General features: G+C 39.3%; 2 protein-coding genes across 6 annotated transcripts in view; one reads left to right on the forward strand and one right to left on the reverse strand.

The window, feature by feature from the left end:
- Positions 1 to 20,264, reverse strand: part of gna13a (guanine nucleotide binding protein (G protein), alpha 13a) — a 464,418-nt gene that overhangs the window by 254,254 nt on the left and 189,900 nt on the right. The window lies entirely within an intron of this gene.
- LOC145356679 (monocarboxylate transporter 7-like) overlaps positions 1 to 20,264 on the forward strand; it is a 47,011-nt gene that overhangs the window by 8,866 nt on the left and 17,881 nt on the right. For 3 of the 5 annotated variants that reach the window (XM_080209558.1, XM_080209557.1, XM_080209560.1), the window contains one exon: positions 17,291 to 17,434. In XM_080209558.1, the coding sequence (XP_080065684.1) occupies positions 17,291 to 17,434 (144 nt within the window). Of the gene's footprint in view, positions 1 to 8,571; positions 8,849 to 10,406; positions 10,510 to 17,290; positions 17,435 to 20,264 lie in introns of all 5 variants that reach the window. The other 2 variants (XM_080209559.1, XM_080209561.1) reach the window with 2 other exon arrangements.

Here is a 20,264-nt window from a genome sequence, read left to right on the forward strand (position 1 = left end):
TTTTGGTATACTTTTCTGAGAAAGATGTTCTTGCTAATAGAGGGAGTGTAGCAAAGTTTTACCAGCTAATTCCTGGGATGGCAGGATTGTCATACAAGGTAGGTTAGAATGATATTGACTGGAGTTTAGAAGAGTGAAGGGATCTTATGCAAACTTATAAAATTGTAACAGGATTGGACAGGGTAGATTAGGAAAAAAAATGAAGGGGGAGTCCAGAACTAGGGGTTACAGTTTGAAGGTAAGGGATAAACCTTTAGGACTGAGGTGAGGAGGAATTTCTTCACCTTGAGAGCAGGGAATTTGTGGAATTCATTACTACAGAATGAAGTTGAGGGCTAAACACCGTGTGATTTCAATAAGGCATTAGATGCAGCTCTTTGAGCTAAAGGGCTCAAGGCTGGATCACAGAAACATAGACAATAGGAGTAGGAGTAGGCCATGCCCTTTGCACCTGCACCAACATTCAGTATGATCATGGCTGATCATGCATTTTTAATATCCCACTCCCACTTTCTCTCCATGCCTCTTTAGCCACAAGGGCCATGTCTAACTCCCTCTTGAACATTTCTAACAAACTGGCCCCAGCAGCTTTCTGTGGTAGAGAATTCCACAGGTTCACAACCCTCTGAATGAAGAGGTTCTTCCTCATCTCAGTCCTGAATGGTGTACCCCTTAATCTTAGACTGTGACCCCTAGTTCTGCACTTCCCCAACATCAGAAACATTCTTCCCACACCTCGCCTGTCCAGTCCCATCAGGATTTTATATGTTTCTATGAGATCCCCTCTCATTCTTCTAAATTCTAGTCAGTACAAGCCCAGTTAATCCAGTCTCTCTTCATATTTTAGTCCTGCCATTCCAGGAATCAGTCTGGTGAACCTTCACTGGACTGCCTCAATAGCAAGAATGTCCTTCCTCAGACCAAAACTGCACACAATACTTAAGGTGTGGCCTCACCAAGGCCTGTATATCTGTAGCAAGACATCATTACTCCAATACTCAAATTCTCTTGCTGTGAAGGCCAGCATGCAAATAGCTTTCCTCAAAATCTGCTGTACCTGCATACCAACCTTCAGCGACTGTTCCACCATGACACCCAGGTCACGTTCCCCTTTCCTAATCTGCCACCATTCAGATAATAATCTTCCTCCCTGTTTTTGCAACCAAGCAAATAACCTCACATTTATCCACATTATATTGCATTTGCCAAGTATTTGCCTGTCCAAGTCACCCTGCAGCCTCTTAGCATCTTCCTGCCAACCAACTTAGTGTCATCTACTAATTTGGAGATCTTGCATTCAGTTCCTTCACCCAAATCATTAATGTATATTGTGAATAGCTACAGTCCCAGCACTAAACCCTGCAGCACCCCACTAGTCACTGCCTGCTACTCTGAAAATAACCTATTTATTCCTACTTTTTGCTTCCTATCTGCCAACCAGTTCTCTATCCACATCAATACATTACCTCCAACACCAATAGCTTTAATTTTGCTCACTAATCTCACTCTTCCCCAAAGGATCTCACACCACAAGTCTGCTAATTTAATCCCCTCTCATTACACAATACCCAGTCTAGGATGGCCTGTTTTCTAGTTGGTTCTTTGACATATTGGTCAAGAAAACCATCCCTTATATGTTCCAAGAAATGCTCCTCCATTGCATTGCAACAGTTTGCAGATTGAAGTCATCCATGATAACTGCTGTACCCTTACCGCATGCGTCTCTAATTTCCTGCTTGATGCCATTCCCAACTTCACCATTACTGTTTGGTGGTCTATACACAACTCCCACTCGCGTTTTTTGTCCTTTGGTGTCAGCAGCTCCACCCATGCAGATCCCACATCATCCAGGCTAATGTCCTTAGTATTGCATTAATTATCTCCTCTTTAACCAGCAATGCAATCCCACTCCCCTTTCCTTTCTGTCAATCTATCCTGAATATTGAATACCTGTGGATGTTGAGTTTCCATCCCTGGTCATCCTGGAGCCAGGTCTCCATGATCCCAATTACATCAGCTCCGTTAATAACTATCTGCACAGTTGATTCATCCACCTTACTACAAATGCTCCTTGCATTGAGACACAAAGTCTTCAGACTTTTTTTTGGCATTTATTGCCCTCTTAGAATTATGATGTAATGTGGCCCTTTTTTTGATTTTTGTTTTTGGTTTATCTTTCTTCCACTTTTCCCCTGACTGCATTTTGTTTCTGTCCCCCCTTTACTTCAGGATATTGAATCTGATAATCAACCATGATCATAATGAATGGTGGAGAAAGCTCAAAGGGCAGAGTAACCTACTCCTGCTTCTATTTTCTCTGTGTGAAGTTGGTGTAGGGTCTCATGGACTATCTGAGCTTAGAGAAAACAGGTAGAAACAAAAACATAGGTTCAAAAGTAGAACAAGGAATTTTGAGGAAGTTTTGACTTGTTGGGGAAAAGGGAGAAGTAATGGGGCAGCTGAAAGTTAAAGATCTCCTTCAAAAGTTTGATTCTCAAACTACTGTCCAGGTAGCATTGAAACAAAGATTCTTAAAGTCCTTGAGGAAAGAGATGCTTACGTTGCCTATGTATTCCTCTGTCTACATTCCTGATGTTCCAACCAAGTAGAAAGTGACATATTGTGCCTTTCCATAGGAAGGAATCAGAGTCAGACTTATATAGCCCAAATATCAGTTTTGTGCTGCAACATCTAACTGCAACGTTTTCTTACTTGCAATTTGGCTGCAGGACAAATGGGACAACATAATATTGACTTAATGGGCCAGTTCCTCAATACAAATTTAGGAACTGTTTATTCTTCAGAGCACTCAATAGTTATGTTCTGGTCTTAATGTAAATCCACTCGTGAGTTGCATCTGAACCATCAAATAGGAAATATAAATTTGTTGGGCAGAATTACAATGGTCTTATTATTACAACATACAAAAAAGATCCTTAATGGAAGTTTGCATGTTTTCGTACCCACTCCTGCACTTGCCAAAAAATTTGTATGTTACTGGGGATCTTTTTGTTTTTTGCTCCTAATGCCATGATATAGATGGTTAATTCACCAGCTGTGACTGAATGGATGAATCATTTCAGACACACAGAATTGGATAACGTTGTATTCTCCACCTCTGATGAAAGGTTAATAACTTACTATTACTGTTGCCTAGAATCCGTCATTAAGGAGGAAATTGCGAGGCATCTTGAAGGGAATTGCTTGATAGGGCGGACGCAACACGGTTTCATTAAAGGGAAGTCGTGTCTGACAAATTTACTGGAGTTCTATGAGGATGTGTCTAGGGCAGTGGATAGAGGAGAGCCGGTGGATGTGGTCTTTCTGGATTTTCAGAAGGCGTTTGACAAGGTACCTCACAAGAGGTTATTGCAGAAGGTCAGGGGACATGGAGTTGGGGGTAGGGTGTTAGCGTGGATAGAGGATTGGTTGTCAAATAGGAGGCAGAGAGTGGGGGTCAATGGGTGCTATTTGGATTGGCGGTTGGTGACTAGTGGGGTGCCCCAGGGGTCGGTGCTGGGGCCTCAGCTATTTACCATTTATATAGATGATCTGGAGGAGGGAACCGAGTGCAGGGTGTCGAAATTTGCTGATGACACCAAGGTTGGGGGAAAGGCAAATTGTGCGGAGGGTGTGGAGAGTCTGCAGAAGGATCTAGATAGGCTGGGCGAATGGGCCAGGAAATGGCAAATGGAATTTAATGTTGGCAAGTGTGAGGTGGTCCACTTTGGTAGGAATAATGGTAGGAAGGACTATTACTTACGTGGCGAAAAACTGCAGCAGGCGATGGTGCAGAGGGACCTCGGGGTCCTTGTGCATGAGTCGCAAAAACCCAGCTTGCAGGTGCAGCAGGTGGTCAGGAAGGCGAATGGGATGCTGGCCTTCATAGCGAGGGGGATTGAATATAAAAGTAGGGAGGTCTTGCTGCAGCTGTATAGGGCATTGGTGAGGCCGCAGCTGGAGTACTGTGTGCAGTTTTGGGCGCCGCACCTGCGCAAGGATATTTTGGCCCTGGAGGGAGTGCAGAGGAGGTTTACTAGGCTGATACCGGAGTTGAGGGGATTGAGCTATGAGGAGAGGCTGAATAAACTAGGCTTGTACTCGTTAGAGTTTAGAAGAATGAGGGGAGATCTCATTGAGACGTATAAGGTGATGAATGGGATGGATAGGATAGAGGTGGAGAGACTCTTCCCGCTCAAAAAAGACAGTAGGACTAGGGGGCACAGCCTCAAGATAAAGGGGAGGCGGTTTAAAACGGAGTTGAGGAGGAACTTCTTCACTCAAAGGGTGGTGAATCTCTGGAATTCTCTGCCCATTGAAGTGGTGGAGGCTGCCTCGCTAAATATTTTTAAGAAGCGGGTTGATGGGTTCTTGATAAGAGAGGGGATTAAGGGTTATGGGGAGAGGGCGGGAAAGTGGAACTGAGCCACAACAGATCAGCCATGATCTTATTGAATGGCGGGGCAGGCTCGAAGGGCTAGATGGCCTACTCCTGCTCCTATTTCTTATGTTCTTATGTTCTTATGTTCTATCCATAAGTCTCCTGGAAAAGTACAATGTTGTTTTCACTTTTAAAAAAAAATTGTTAATTTTTATCATATCCTTGATTATGATTCTTATGATCATACCATACTTGAAGTACTGTACTGGTCATCATGTTATAAAAAGAATGTAGTGCAAACAAGTTACAAGGGTAATATGAGAATTGAAAGATTATACAAATCAGGCAAATATGAAGAGGCTTGGTCACTTTCCACTTGAATTGAAAAGGCTAAGGGATGACCTAAATCAAACCTTTCACAATTTTGGTGTTTTCAGTGTTTCCACTTGAGGGTGATGAAGATCAAAATGAAAGATCATCAACATATGACAGTTGTCAAAAAATCAGATATGGAATTCCATGAAATGTCTTTACCTGGAGAGTGGAGAGAATGTGGAATTCACAATTACAGGAAATAGTTGAGGCGATTAGCTTAGATGCAAGTAAGGAGAAACTAGATAAGCATATGAGAAAGAATAGAAGATTATGCTGCAAGTTCAGTGTAAAACAATAGGAAGAGGCTTGAGTGGAGTATAAATGAACTAGTTGGGAAAAATAGTTTCTGAGCTGTATGTTCTATGTAATAATGGTAGAAACTTGTAGCTACATCTTAATTTTGCATTAGAGTTCAAAACTCTAGTGTGGAAGCTTTTAAGTGTCATCACTGCTTGTGCTATTTTAATAGATATAATTGTGACTGAAACATTGCAATTTGTATGCAAAAATTAAACAGGTTGCCATCTGTATTGTATAATATGGTTGTAGCATATGATAGATTATTGGAATATTATGGTGTGTCCCATTAATCTCAGGTATTGTCTCACCTTTTCCACAACCATCACGTTCACCTTGATATTTGATGATGTTAATGGTGATTTTGTAGATTTATTGTCCAAGTATTCTATTTGACTTTGATACAATGAAAATGTGTGGAACAGGGCAAAAACCCAAAGATCCAGTAACAAAGTTACAAGTTTGAATGCCTACATGTTTGAAAGAGAAATCCAGGGGGAAATAAATAGTGACGTCTTGAGGAGACTGATGAAGTGTATCCCAGGAATTGTGGGAGGCTCGTGAGGAAATTGCAGTCCCTTAGCAGAGATATTTGAATAATCAATAGTCACAGGTGAGATGCCTGAAGATTGCAGAGTGGCAAATGTTGTGCCTTTGTTTGAAAACGGCTGCAGGGAAAAGCCTAGGAACAACAGGCTAGTGAGTCTCACATCTTTGGTGGGTAAGTTGTTGGAAGGTATTTTGAGAGACAGGATCTAGACATTTAGAGACGCAAGGACTGATTAGGGACAGTCAGCATGGCTTTGTGAATAGAAAATCATGTCTCACAAATTTGAGTTTATTGAAGGGGTAACCAAGAAAGTAGATGAGGGCAGTGCAGTTGATGTTGTCTACATGGACTTTAGCAAGGCCTCTGATAAGGTGCTGCTGGTAGGATTGTTGCATAAAGGTTAAATCTGACAGGATCCAAAGTGAGGTATCTAAGTAGATACAAAATTGGCTTCTTGACTGAAGCCAGAGGGGGTTGTAGAGAGTTGTTTTTCAAACTGGAGGTCTGTGACCAGCAGTGTGCCTCAGTGATTAGTGCTGGGTCCACTGTTATTTGTCATTTATATTAATGATTTGGATGAGAATATACAAGGCATAGTTAGTAAGTTTGCAAATGACACCAAGATTGGTGGCATAGTGGACAGTGAGGAAAGTTATCTCCGATTGCAACGGGATCTTGATCAAGTAGGCCAGTGGGCTGACGACTGACAGGTGGACTTTAATTTAGACAAATGCGAGGTGATGCATTTTGATAGAAGAACCAGGGCAGGACTTACTCAGTTAATGGTAGAGCGCTGAGGAGAATTATAGAACAAAGAGATCCAGGGATACATGTTCATAGATCCTTGAAAGTGGAGTCACAGGTGGACAGAGTGGTGAAGAAGGCATTCGGCACACTTGTTTCTTCAGTCAGAACATTGAATACAGGAGTTGGGACGTCTTGTTGAAGTTGTACAAGACATTGGTAAGGCCACACTTGGAATACTGTGTACAGTTCTGGTGACCCTATTATAGAAAGGATATAATTAAACTAGAAAGAGTGCAGGAAAGATTTACTAGGACGCTATTGGGATTTGATGGTTTGGGTTTTAAGGAGAAACTGAATAGACTAGAACTTTTTTCTCTGGAGCGTTGGAGGCTAGGGATGATCTTAAGAACATAAGAAACAGGAGCAGGAGTAGGCCATCTAGCCCTTCGAGCCTGCCCTGCCATTCAATAAGATCATGGCTGATCTTATGAGGTCTATAAAATAATAAGGGGCACAGATCAGCTATATAGTCAATATCTTTTCCCAAAAGTAGGGGAGTCTAAAACTAGAAGGCATAGGTTTAAGGTGAGAGGATAGATACAAAAGTGTCCAGAGGGACAATTCTTTCACACAGAGGATGGTGAGTGTCTGGAACAAACTGCCAGAGATCGTAGTAGAGGAGGTACAATTTTGTCTTTTAAAAAGCACTTAGATAAGTTACATGGATAAGATGGGTATAGAGGGATATGGGCCAAATGCAGGCAATTAGGATTCGTTTAGGGGTTTAAACAAAAGGGCGGCATGACAAGCTGGACCAAAGGGTCTGTTTCCATTCTGTAAATCTCAATGACTCTGAGTCAGGAAGGAAACATTTTGAGTATTACTTATGATTGGGCATGATGCAGTGGGGTTTGGTTCAATTTGTTAAGCTGTGTTGCTATCTCATCTGGATTGTTTTGAGGGAATTTGAAAAGCAGAAGATATGTATTTCCTCAGGGCAATTGCCTCTTTCCTACAAACTGGTTCCATACTTGGGATGCTTTGCTACAATATGCTTGTTTGTCAGCTGGTCATTATTGCATAATCTCATTGAGTTTATAGCACTGGAGACAAAATTACAAAGAAAAGTATTCAAAGCATTGATGGGAAATTACATTACTAGCCAAGGCCGGTTACTGTTAAACATTACCGGACAGAAAAATAAAACAAACAACATCCCAGTTTCTCTGTCTCCAAGCCACTTTTATTTTTTTCCTCTGTATTTGATTTCCTTTGGCCTGCTGCAATTGCCTTTGTTCCACTATATCTCTTAATTTGTAAAAACATATTTAGTTCCATTTTTCTTTTGAGAGATCCATTAAAAGCAGAAGTAGCAAGTCCTACTGGCCATCAAACGCTGGTAATGATCACATAGGTTATTAATGTATGCCATTTTAAGTTCCATTTTGACCTCCTGAGTTTGGTGCAAAGGAGAAATAAAAATTTGGTGATACATCACCTGATATTTTCCTCTCTGTACTGTAAAATCTCTATGATTCTTCAAAGCACTAAAGTAGAAAATAGAATACTCATAGTAACTCAGTAAGAAACTGTAGAAGAGAACTAAAAGGCTTGAAACATTCATATTAATTGTTAGCTTTGCATGTTATCTACAGCTATAATCTATCTGCTACCTCCTGTAATTTCCCATATTTGTACATTTCTCAACTTCCTCAAAACTGCACTTTTTGACTCATCACTTTATCCCCAAACTAAGTTTCAGATAGTAATGCCAAGCAGATGTGATGCTGAAAACTATAACTGCACAATATATCTTCTCCACAAAATAGTGAATCAGTTCTGTTTAACCCTCGCCCTAGTACCACCCAAAGCAGTGTACTGCCAGATAAAAACTTATTTACTTAGTTCTCAGTCAAAACTAGATAAGATATACTAGATTTTGATATACATTGTTGATAACAGTGGAAAACATTGTAGGGAAATGCAGCTTGAATTTTATTTGGTGCAAGAAATTATCAAAGCCGTTACATGGTTAGGGATGCTTGTTATCTTCTCGGGGAGTTGGCTGTAGTTCTTCATTTGGCTAGTGTCATAATTGAATGTTGTATGAAAATGTCAAAATTTTTTTTGTCCTGATATTAAAAATATTAAACATTAACATTGCCAAGATTATTTATAAACATAAGATTTTGTGTTTTTCTTTTAAATCTTTTTTCCGCAGCAAAACAGGTTTCAGCTAGTGCCTGCTAAACATTCTCTTACTCCACTTCGGCTCAAGAATTTAGGTCACGAAAGAATCTGCTGAATCCAGTTAAAGTGAAACGTTAACAAACATCAACACCACCAGACAAAGAGAAGATTGAACAGCACTTCTGTGTACCAGTACAGTACCTAATGAACCAGATGCAAACTAGGAAAAATCAAGAACAGTATAAAATTCAATGCAGTAATTCTGACTGAGCTGAATTCATAAAATGGAAGTGAGGGTTGAGTTTATTGTAAGTTCTAATCCTTACTTTTATTAATCAGTGCAGTACAGCAAGAAGGACACATACTAGTGTTGCATGAAAATGATACAATTTTTTTATTTTGCAGCAATTCTGAGGGGGTACAGTTTGCAAATGTTTGGAACAACTTGATTAGAGGATTTTCACAAGCAGAGCACCTCTTTAAAAAGTTGTTACAAAATATAATGGCTAGGGAGAAAAAAAATTTTTAAAAAATGGATGCTGTTGACCAGAATTGATGGGTATTTGCAGCAATTTGTTTAGATCATTGGAGAGGCAGAAGGAAATTCAAGCTCAAGAAAATCTCATTCTGGGCTATGGTGAGCCTGGCTGTCTTGCCAGGAGACTAACTTCAGCAATGCTGGAAAGCCTCATTCACTTTTCTTTCTCCTCCCCAATTCAAGACCTCAGCAATGAATTAGCCAAAACTGGCAAACATCTGTTGAGGTTGCTATTCAAATTGGTTTCCTTGTTACAGAGCACTGTAGTTATCAAGCTGCCAATCACTCAAACTAAAGGAATTCAAAGCTATGTATATTGCCCATTTTAAAATGGAATGAAAATGCTGTTGTTTGTGCTTTTCTCCAAGGTCAGTGGAGACAGATTAAGAAAGATACTTTTAAGCTAGGAGTAGACAAAAGTAAGGTGGCAGTTTTTCAATTGTTTTTACTTGTACAAAACCTGGTAGTATTGTCATTGATCTTTACATTAAAAAAACAAGTAGAAGGGGAACTATGATTTGCAATTTATGACATAATAAAATCAAAACAGTGAATGATTCTAAAAGGTCAAACAATAAGTATCAAGACCTATAGTATTTTAAAATTGGGCTGCTGCCTTTCTTCGCTCTAGAGATGCTATAGGTCTTGGTAAGTTATTGTTTGCTTGTAGATTTTAGGACACTTGTAATCTCTACCTAGTAAAACTTTGTTTTATTAATTTTCTCTCATTTCAGCTTCTACACCTTTAAAATTTTCATTTTGGGGTAGAGGTTTTATACTGTGAAATCCACAGTATTTGACTCTGAAAGGAGTGGCAAGGCTGGAGGGGGGGAGGGGGATTGGTCGGGGGGGGTGACAAAACAAAATGATGTATTAAAAAGCATGTCTATGATTTTGCAATTGGAAAATTAGGTGCATTTTTAGATAAGTCATTTTCCTGGCATGCATGGTTGCTAACTTTGTTCCATCATTATTGTAATGACAAAGACTAAAATTTTGATTTTTAACTATGGGCGGCATGTGGGGTGTGATTGCCTCTTCCTATTAATGTCGGGACGTTATTTCAATATGACTGATAGGCTGCTCACCCAATTGCATCAGAGCATGGGAATATGAGCAGGCTATTAACAGGCTATCCATCTGCCATGTGTCCAAGGCACCTGCTACACACATTTGATATTTTGTAATCTATCCACTCCAATGCAGACCAGTTCAACACAAATATGTATACCATTTCTGTAGTAGATAGTTTGATAACAAGGCAACTAATGTGTTTTTCTCTCATGTTTTCTTCCACCTCAGTTATTTTCATCCCTTCCCCTCTTTAGGTCCACCGTGCCATTCACTCTACCCCAGAAAAGAAGGTGGACAGGCAGTCTGCTCCCAGACCTCTAACAATGCCACTTTGTAACCAGCTGCTTGGAGTCGTGTGTGAGTGGCTTGGGGGAGTGATTTCTGTGTGCGTGCGTGTGAATGTGTTTGTGTTCCTTCTTTCCTCCCCATTGTGTACCCATCTTTGTCTGGTTTCTCTTAAATACTCTGTTTCCATGGTTTGCCCCGCTTGTGAATTTGTTCTGTGAGGATCATAAACATAATCCTACACTATACCATTTCCAGGACCACATCAGAACTCAAGTTCTGCCATCTGCAATTGAGCATAATCCCAAAAACACCATTATGGTGCTTCACTGCACAGTGCTAATATTAGACTCAATTAAATCTAGTAATATCACCTGACTAACAAGTACTAGTGAGATAACTTTATTTGTATGTGCAAATGACACCAAAGACATTTGATTTTATTTCCTAGCCCTAAGTATAAGTAGGTGCACAATATTCCTCGACTACATTTACACAATATTCCTCAAACTACATTTACACAATAGAGACACAAATAGGCATGTTTAGTGACCATTTGAAACAGTGATTGTAATCTTAACAGCAACAAAACTGAAATAGCTCCGCTTAGCATATTTTACCACGACCTTTTCTGTGGCTAAATTCAAGGTTATGTTTTCCATCACTTTATGAAGCCTACCTATTTTCTATTCCAGTTTATTTGAGAAATTAATTCCCACAGCATCTAAATCTTTTTGTGCTGGAAAGCTAGATCTTCACAGATGCTTTATATTTGTTCCGTTCCTAGTCCTATCTGGGCAGCTCAGTGGCACAGTGGTTAGCACTGCTGCCTCACAGTGCCAGAGACTCTGATTCAATTCCCAGCTTGGATCACTTGCTGTGCGGAGTCCCCAGTTCTCCCCATGTCTGCGTGAATTTCCTTGAGGTGCTCTGGTTTCCTCCCACAATCTGAAAGACGTGCTGGTTAGGTGCATTGGCCACGCTAAATTCTCCCTGAGCGTACCTGAACAGGTGTCTGTAACGCCCCTGGCTAGCACTGCCCTTCAGGCACCCTGGCTTTGCTCACCAAGCATCATAACTGTGCCAGGGCCAGTGTCAAGAGGGCAGAGGGAGGAAACGGAACAGCACTGGGAGGTGGGGATGGCAGGAGAGCTCCCAGTGCACTGAGAGATCGGGTGCCTGTACAATGGCACTCCAAGCAGTCTACAGCCAGCTTCACTGATGAGCCTAGGCTCCATGTCTCTTACTCCATCCCCCTCAATAAAAAAAATGCACTTCTGTCCAAAAAAATGTGGTGTCAAAAGATTGCATTTTCAAACTTGCCCAAAAAACAAGTCTGAATCTCTTCCATTTGCTCACTCATTCTGTAGCAGTAGTAGTGATTTACATAAGATATCTTGATTGTTGAATTTTGTTCATTAGCATTCATAACTCATGAAAGTTAAGCAAGAGAAACTTAAATTCTTCCCCCACCCCAACACCTTGTCTATATATAATGAAAAATGCAAGCCATCAATCTCAGGAAAACACAAAAGGAATCTGTACTTTTTTTGTCCTTCATGGCCTGGTCTTCTCTTTCCATCTGTCCTTCTACTACTACTATCCAGCTGGATATGGTTCACTGCCAGCACTAATCAACTGTCATTAGTTTCTGCTGCTTTTTTATCTTTCCTTTATTACTTTCACTATTAATACCATCTCTTCTTGACCATTCAGGGCTCAGATGTATGGTGAAGGGGTACTTTAAAGTTTGCATGCTTGGAAGCTACAACCTTGGCTCTTTAAACCTTTTTGGCCTGAAGATGTGCTAACTGTACTTAATAATTATTTTAAAACCCTACTGCTTTGATCTGAATCCACACAATGGGGACCAAGCTTTTCCAAAGTTTGAAGAGCTGTGTGAACATCAGAAAAGTGTATTCAAGTACACAAAGAAGTCAGGAACGATGGACTCAGTAAAAAAAAACTCACTGCCTGTGTATTGGTTACTTAACTGAGAGATACACTTTGTACAATAGAAGGATGAATTGAGGAGAAACTAGGAGTCTTACGAACCTAAATGCTCACATAACTAACCAATGTGGAGCAGCAATAAACAAAGCCAACAATGTTGCACCATGTAGCTAAAATAGATCACTACAAATAAGAGGAAGTCATGGCACTTTCACTTGAATATCGATCCATAATTTTGGCCACACAGCAGCTTTGGCTTTTCAGCACCTATTTCCCCACTAAAGCAGCCTCACTTGCTATATTGCACAAGGTAAATCTGGTTTTAGGTACATTAGTGCCACATGCTTCAGAATGTTCTGGTGAGATTATATCTTGAGATCTGCACACAGTTCTGAGGAAAACATCCTAGTACTAGAGACACTGCAGAGAAAAGCCACATAGTTGATCCCCATTGTCAAAGGCCTCAATCAGGATTAAATAACTTGGGTATTTTCATCCACAAAATATGGATCTGAGATAACATTAAGAAATCAGAAAAGTAATTGCTGAATATTATTTTAAATTGTGAGGATAAGACAAAGGGATATGGGTTCAAACTCATACAAGGTAAATTTTGCACTGACTTTTGCAAATCCATCACATAAAGAGACTTCTGTGAGGAGTAGCAAAGCAACAACCACGGAATCTTTGAAAATCAATAGGATACAAAAACATGAGTTTTTAGAAAAAATATATTTTTGATGAAAGCATTAAAAGGGTCATGTAGCCTCATTATTAATTATTCCTGACATACTTCCAACAAGTGTAGGAATAATGACATTACTCCACCATGTACACTCAGGGAAAAGGGTTTTTCTTTGTAAATGTATAATCAAACATTCTCAATTCCATATTTTATGATTTGAATATTAAATGAAAGGTGCCCAGGCTATGACAAAGCAGCCATTCAATGATGGGTTAACAAGTTAACCTAAGTTGCTTATATGCTACAAAAACATCTTTTACTCCCTTGAAACATCCTTATTTATTCTCCTTCTGCTTCCCACAAAAAAAAATTTTGCAACATTCAAATGAGGGATTAGAATGTTGCTTCTCTTCAAGGCGTAAGTAATAATTAGTCATCTTTTCTAACAAGCCACGTGAGATGTTTTGTAGAGTTCAAAATTCAACATCTTCAAAACAAAGTTGTACTCATAATTAAGGTCAAGTCTTTAGGTGAAGTAGGGTTACAGGGTGGGAGAGACCTGGGCCAGAGCGTACAAAGGTAATTTTAAAGCTATATATTCTGCCTTTTATTTTCACACAATATTTTACTTGATGTGATTTGCTTGTATTTAAGAAATAAAACTTGTAGCAATATAGGAGGCTGAAATGTGAAGTTAGTCAGAAAATAGGAGTTTCTCTGTAGTATTATCTGAAGAGCTGGGGGACACCAAAAAAGAGGTGCAATAAAACTTTGACTGGTTGGGGTCTGATTTAGAAAGGGAGATTTCATTTATAAAAATGAACATAGTTGGTTGGCCTTCATTGTGTTCTTACATGCATTGCACACACAATCAAACCACGAATCAAATATGTTGCCTAAATCAATCCCTCTACATAGATTTCTTGCAATTAGGCTTACTCAGAAATCTTTTTCAAATTTCATCTGGATTTTCAGGCATAGTGGGATACAACCATCTTTTTGAGATCTAGTTGCAATTTTGAACATGTTGGATACATTTACCCTCATTGAGAATTGCACTGTATTTTCCTTAACATCAGTACAAGTCACCTTAAAAATTCCCCAATTTGAGGTTGTTAAAACTTGCCATGCCCAAAATGTGCTAAACTCTTGAATAATACCCAAGGGAGACATGAATGGCACTTTCTTTGCAGCCCCAATTGTGACTGCTTATTTACAACCAATTTTACATTTGGACAATTCTCAGGAAATTTGAGTGAAATGTGATATCAGGTTTAGGCCTCGGAGGAAATTCTCCCTAGGAATTTGTAATGAAAAAAGCTGTATGCAAATGTAATTTTTTTTAGGTTAATCAGAAATTGTAAAGATTTGTACTTTCAGCTTAATGGTTGGTTATTAAACATCTGTACAGTGCAATGCACATTTTAACAATGTACACACTGATTACCATGCAGGTTTTTATATATCCAGCTCTTACACAAAAATGTAGAGACTATTTAAGTACTAAGCTTTTTAAAATCTTTTAAATTGGATAGGAAGTTTTAAGGTGAGCAGCGCCACAGATAGAGAGAGCACTTTCACTTGAATATCGATCCATAATTTTGGCCACACAGCAGCTTTGGCTTTTCAGCACCTATTTCCCCACTAAAGCAGCCTCACTTGCTATATTGCACAAGGTAAATCTGGTTTTAGGTACATTAGTGCCACATGCTTCAAGCTACAGCTGCTTAATTGGTTTGCTGTTGCAAATACGTAGAAATAGCAAGGGTGCTGACCATCACCAGTTATTGCTACAGTCTCCTGCTCTGATCATTGTTTCTGTCAGTTTCTGACAACCTTTCTATGTCATTTAGCTTAGGGTTGCTGCTGTTACTGTCCCAATCTTAAATCTCATGAGTTCCCTTTGGTGCAAAATGGATTTTGTCATTTAGATTACCCTCAGGGCCACCTGCGCTCAAAAACCAACATGCCTAAATGTACAGATCCAAGAGTCAACACTTGCAGGCTAGAAATCTTCTCGTGCTCATTGATTTGCTTTTATTTGCACTTTCACTGACACTGTACAATTTATTTTTTTTTGACTGCAAAATCTGTCAACTAGGAAGTGTTTTATGCTGCAGGAATTGGCAGACAAGTTGAGACTCCCCATCTGATTACATTGAATATTGAATCCGTACAGCTTTATTGGTTCATCTACATTTTAGTTTGATAAATGTCATTTAAATATATCAAGCAAAAGTAGAACAAATTTTATTGTACCATGTACCAATTAAAAGAAAACTGCTTGTTATATAATCATTAGCAACACTGTGCTATGCAGACTTACCAGGCCTTAATCTTTACTGGTAGCTACAGCACGGTATTTCATTGTGTGTTCCAAACATGTGGGGAAGCACTTGGCTACTTCCCAAATGGCATGAGATTGATACACAGCAGAGTGGGTGAACAAAATCTTCAACTCACCACTTTATTATTGCATGTATTGCTCTTGCAGCATTGTCATGTATGAACTAGAAAATATTCTAGGACTTCTCAGTTCTTTTAAGTTTTAATTATTTTGTTGGAAAATGCAGTGATCACTCATCTTCAAAACACGATAGATCTGCATCCATCTTAAAATATGCTTCATATGGTACAGCTGTCAGTCTAACTGGAAATGAATGCATCAAGTTCTGTTCCACAGATGTGCCGACAAGTCAGTCACCACTGCTCACTGTGAACCCAGCTATCTTGAAATGGGTCTTAATGGTGGTTGAGGGATTATTAACCAAGAACTTTTATTGAATACAGGCAACTGAGAAATTAAGATGTTTTGTTTCTGTACTAAATGTGCCCCTATCTCTTCTTCCAATTACTTTTAAAGGAAAGTCCATTTCTATACAGTTTTAAATTTTCGGATAATGCATCAAAGATGATCTGAAGTTACAGTTGATACTAGGATGGAGATGCAGATCAGTGTCAGTCTGTCTCTGTAACAAAATTGTGACCTTGAGATTTCTGATCTAATTACCTGGTAAAGAAGTCATTCGTTCACCAGCACAACTGATAAAGTGGGAATTTAAGCACGGCTATTTCAATATTTAATTTGTGACTCTTCTATTTTTTGTTAAACTGGGGTTCTCTTTTAAACCACTAGATGGGTGGTTTGTATAGATTATAACAGGGTTTATTAGGTAAAATAATCCAGTTATATTGGAATGATCATCTTTCTACTCTTCAGGAAATATGATCTTACTCTAAGTATCTGCAACTTAATCTGTCTCCATCCTTCTCCACTGCAGACATCTTTTGTACTGTACTGTTGCTTTTACAAAATTTTTAACCCAAGGTTTCCTTGCAATTGGACTATTTACTAAAGCATCTCAAGTCCTTGCCAAATTGGTGTTATCACTAGGCCTATTTGTGATTTATATCCCATTATTTGTACCCTAAGCAATACAGTTTTGTTATCCTGTTATGCTTCTCCTGTAATACCTGTAATTCATCTCAAATTGCTGAGAACTACCATCGACCTGTAAGACACCTATAACTACCAATACATTACCTTAGTGTAATATAAATTTAAAAAGATCATTCCAAACTTAACCCAAATTGGTAATACGAATCATAACCTATTTGTAAAGTTAGGTTTTTTTTTCAGTTCAAGGGGACAAAAACAATTGTACGTCATTGAAATCCTAGTGACAACACTTTCATGGAGGGCATTTCTCCATTATGTATCCTCTTCACTTCTGTACAATACTTGGATTTTATCCAACACATTTTCATTTTTTAATTTTCTCACTGTTATTCCGTGTGAATCTTGGAAAGTTGGGACTGAGAGATGCTGAATTCTGTAGCATTTTATTCCTATGGCTTATTCTCTTTCTAATGGCTTGTACTTTTCATTTTTGGTTAGGTCTTTCTTATTTGCAACCTAACACTTGCAAACAAACTGCAGAAAAGCTGCTTGCATTACAGTAGTTCATCTCATAGTATCAAACCATGCTATTGCCACATAAAATACCAAGTTTAAGGAAGATCCATACACAAATAACTGGTCAAGGGCATGCAACATAATAAACTTCTGCACATTAATCAATTTTTGCAGTCATATAATCTAAAGCCATATTTACATTCTATATAACGGGAGCTTGAACTATTAAATAATTATCCAAACTGCAGTAAAGCAGTGCTGCATATATTTGTGCTGACAATGTTTTTCTTTCTTTACAGCACCACTTTCCACAATACTAAGTAACCACTTTGGTTACCGCCCAGTAGTGATGCTGGGTGGATTGCTCGTTAGTATGGGAATGATGGCAGCATCGTTTGCACAGGCAATTGTAGAAATGTACATTGCCATTGGAGTAGTCTCAGGTAATTGCACTTCCTAACTTTTCAATCCATACAGTGTTTTGAAGGATTGGAGTAGACCAACCTCTGAAACATTTCATATTCTTAATTTATTTTCGAAATGTATGAATATTCTGTCAACACAATTCCAAAATGGATTGGAACTTTTTGATGCCAAATGTTCTATTTCTAGAGAGATACAGGAAATGGTCCCTAACTCAGAGAATACTATAATTATAAATAATTAACTCTGGTTTATTTCATTTTACTTTCACATTTAATTTTCTTATTTACATTTCCCACCTAAGTGCATCCTTTCCTGATTGGGAAGATGGGTTGCTAACTTACACTCAGACCTTTACCAATCTTGACCTTGAACCAACTGATAACAAGCTAAATTACAATAGCTTAACTCAAGAGAGGAAGTCAGAGGATGGAACTTTCCCCAAAAATTGGCAATGTGTCAACCATGACATGAAAATCTTAGCAATCTGGACTACAGTTTTTAGGCACTTAGAAGAGAAAATTTCTCTCGTGAAAAATGCCACATCTGAGGTGCAAAGTGTCTGGTTCGCCCACCCCAGAGGTCATCTGACCACTTTAATCAAAGGGGCACTGCACTTAAATAATTCCACAGCACTTGCTGTCATTCAAACCAGGAGGCTAGCAGCAAGGAGGCCTACTCCACGATTCACTGAGGGAAACCTCACCTGAATGCTGTGGAGGAGAGATCTGCAACATACCCTCGGGCTAGCCGGAGATCATCCAGCAAGAAGAGTCTGGAAGACAGTTGCCGGTCTGATCAGTGCCAGTACAAGGGGACAATGCATGAGAAGGTTCAGATGAATATACCCAATGCCCGGCTTGGAAATTTGCTCTAGTTCACTTCTTCCCCAAAGTAAATCCTCTTTTCTTTCCATCCATTGTCCTACTCTCAATACTTTCTACAAAGGTTTCTCTTTGTTCTCTGATTCACATTCATCTTAAATTCTGGTTATTTGCAGTTATTTCTTGCACGGTCCTCACATTATAATGTTGTCTACATTATTAATGTTGAATTTGAAAACTTTCTAACTTGTTTGTCATTTATCCCCTTTATCAAGTTGTGAGACTGTGTGCTTGCGAATAAGTTGCCATCCTATGAGACTCTACCAAAGCTAACCCTACCAATTTTCCATTATTTATGTTGTATTTGGTAACTCAGTTAAAAATGCCCTGGGGTTTTGTATTCTTTCTGTTTTTTCGCCATATTATTAACTTCCACTCAGCATTTGACCTCAATATTTTTGCTGACGATTCTATTTTATATTCAAAAATTCATTTCAGATTACACACACTCTCTATTCAAGGCTAAGTCAATATCCTGATGTTTTTGTGGTGCCCTTCAAAAAGACAAAAAAATTCTTGCTTCTGTTGTCTCCTTTAAAAGCGTACTTTTTTCAGGCTTCCTTTAAATTCAACCAACTGCTGAAATACTTCACCTCAAATTTCACCTTCGGTTCTTAATTCCCTTGAAGGCCCTTGCGCACCCATTCAGAGATTCTGAGAAAATAAACTCCAACCACCCTGATCCCTGACAAAGAGGGGACAGGAAATTCAAAAAGCAAAAGGACTTTTTTTTCTTGTTTCAGCCATTCATCTGTTAATGGAAGGTGAATGAACTTAAGGCAGTAACACCCAAAGTAGTTTTTGTACTGTACTGGGAGATGAATGGTGACAAAGATTTTTCTTTTGTGGCATCTCATCTAACCACTGTGTCCCTAGGAAGAAGCAACTCATTGCCTTAGCTGGAAAAGACACAAAATGCAGTTAAGCTTGATAAAATGAATATCATCTGGGGCGAGGCGATGGCCTAGTGATATTATCGCTAGATTTTTAATCCGGAAACTCAGCTAATGTTCTGGTGACCCGGGTTTGAATCTCACCATGGCAGATAGTGGAATTTGAATTTAATAAAAAAATGTCTGGAATTAAGAATCTACTGATGACCATGAAACCATTGTCAATTGTCAGAAAAACTCATCTGGTTCACTCATACCCTTTAGGAAAGGAAATCTGCCATCCTTACTGGTCTGGCCTACGTATGACCCCAGGGCCACAGCGATGTGGTTGATCTCAACTGCCCTCCAAGGGCAGCTAAGGATGGGCATTAAATGCTGGCTAGACAGCAACGTCCACGTTCCACAACTGAATTTTAAAAATCCTGACAGCTTCATAAAGTTGTATAGCATTAGATCAACCTACCCTCCTGCTGCCAATTGCTGTAGCAGTTTCACTACCTAGGGTCTACAATTCTCATTATAATTCAGACCAGGCAGGTCGTGAGTCTCCATTTGCAAACCATTTTTAGAACATAGAACAGTACAGCACAGTACAGGCCCGTTGGCTCTCAATGTTGTGCTGAGCTATATCCAAATCCAAGATCAAGCTATCCCCCACCCTATAATTCTGGTGTGCTCCATGTGCCTCTCCAATAACTGTTTGAAAGTTCCGAGAGCAGGCAGTGCATTCCACATCCCCAAGCACTCTCAGTGAAGAATCTGCCTCGACATCCCTCCTATATCTTCCACCATGAACCTGATAGTTATGCCCCCTAGTAACAGCTACATCCACCCAAGGAAATAGTCTCTGCACGTCCACTCTATCTATCCCCCTCATCATCTTATAAACCTCTATTAAGTCGCCTCTCATCCTCCTCCACTCTAAAGAGAAAAGCCCCAGCTCCCTCAACCTTTCCTCTTAAGACCTACCCTCTAAACCAGGCAGCAACCTAGTAAATCTCCTCTGCACTCTCTCCAATGCTTCCTCATCCTTCTCACAGTAACGTGACCAGAACTGAACACAATATTCTAGA

The sequence above is a fragment of the Carcharhinus amblyrhynchos genome, chromosome 21 (genome assembly GCF_965287045.1).
Source record: "Carcharhinus amblyrhynchos chromosome 21, sCarAmb.v2.hapA, whole genome shotgun sequence".
Classification (NCBI taxonomy): domain Eukaryota; kingdom Metazoa; phylum Chordata; class Chondrichthyes; order Carcharhiniformes; family Carcharhinidae; genus Carcharhinus; species Carcharhinus amblyrhynchos.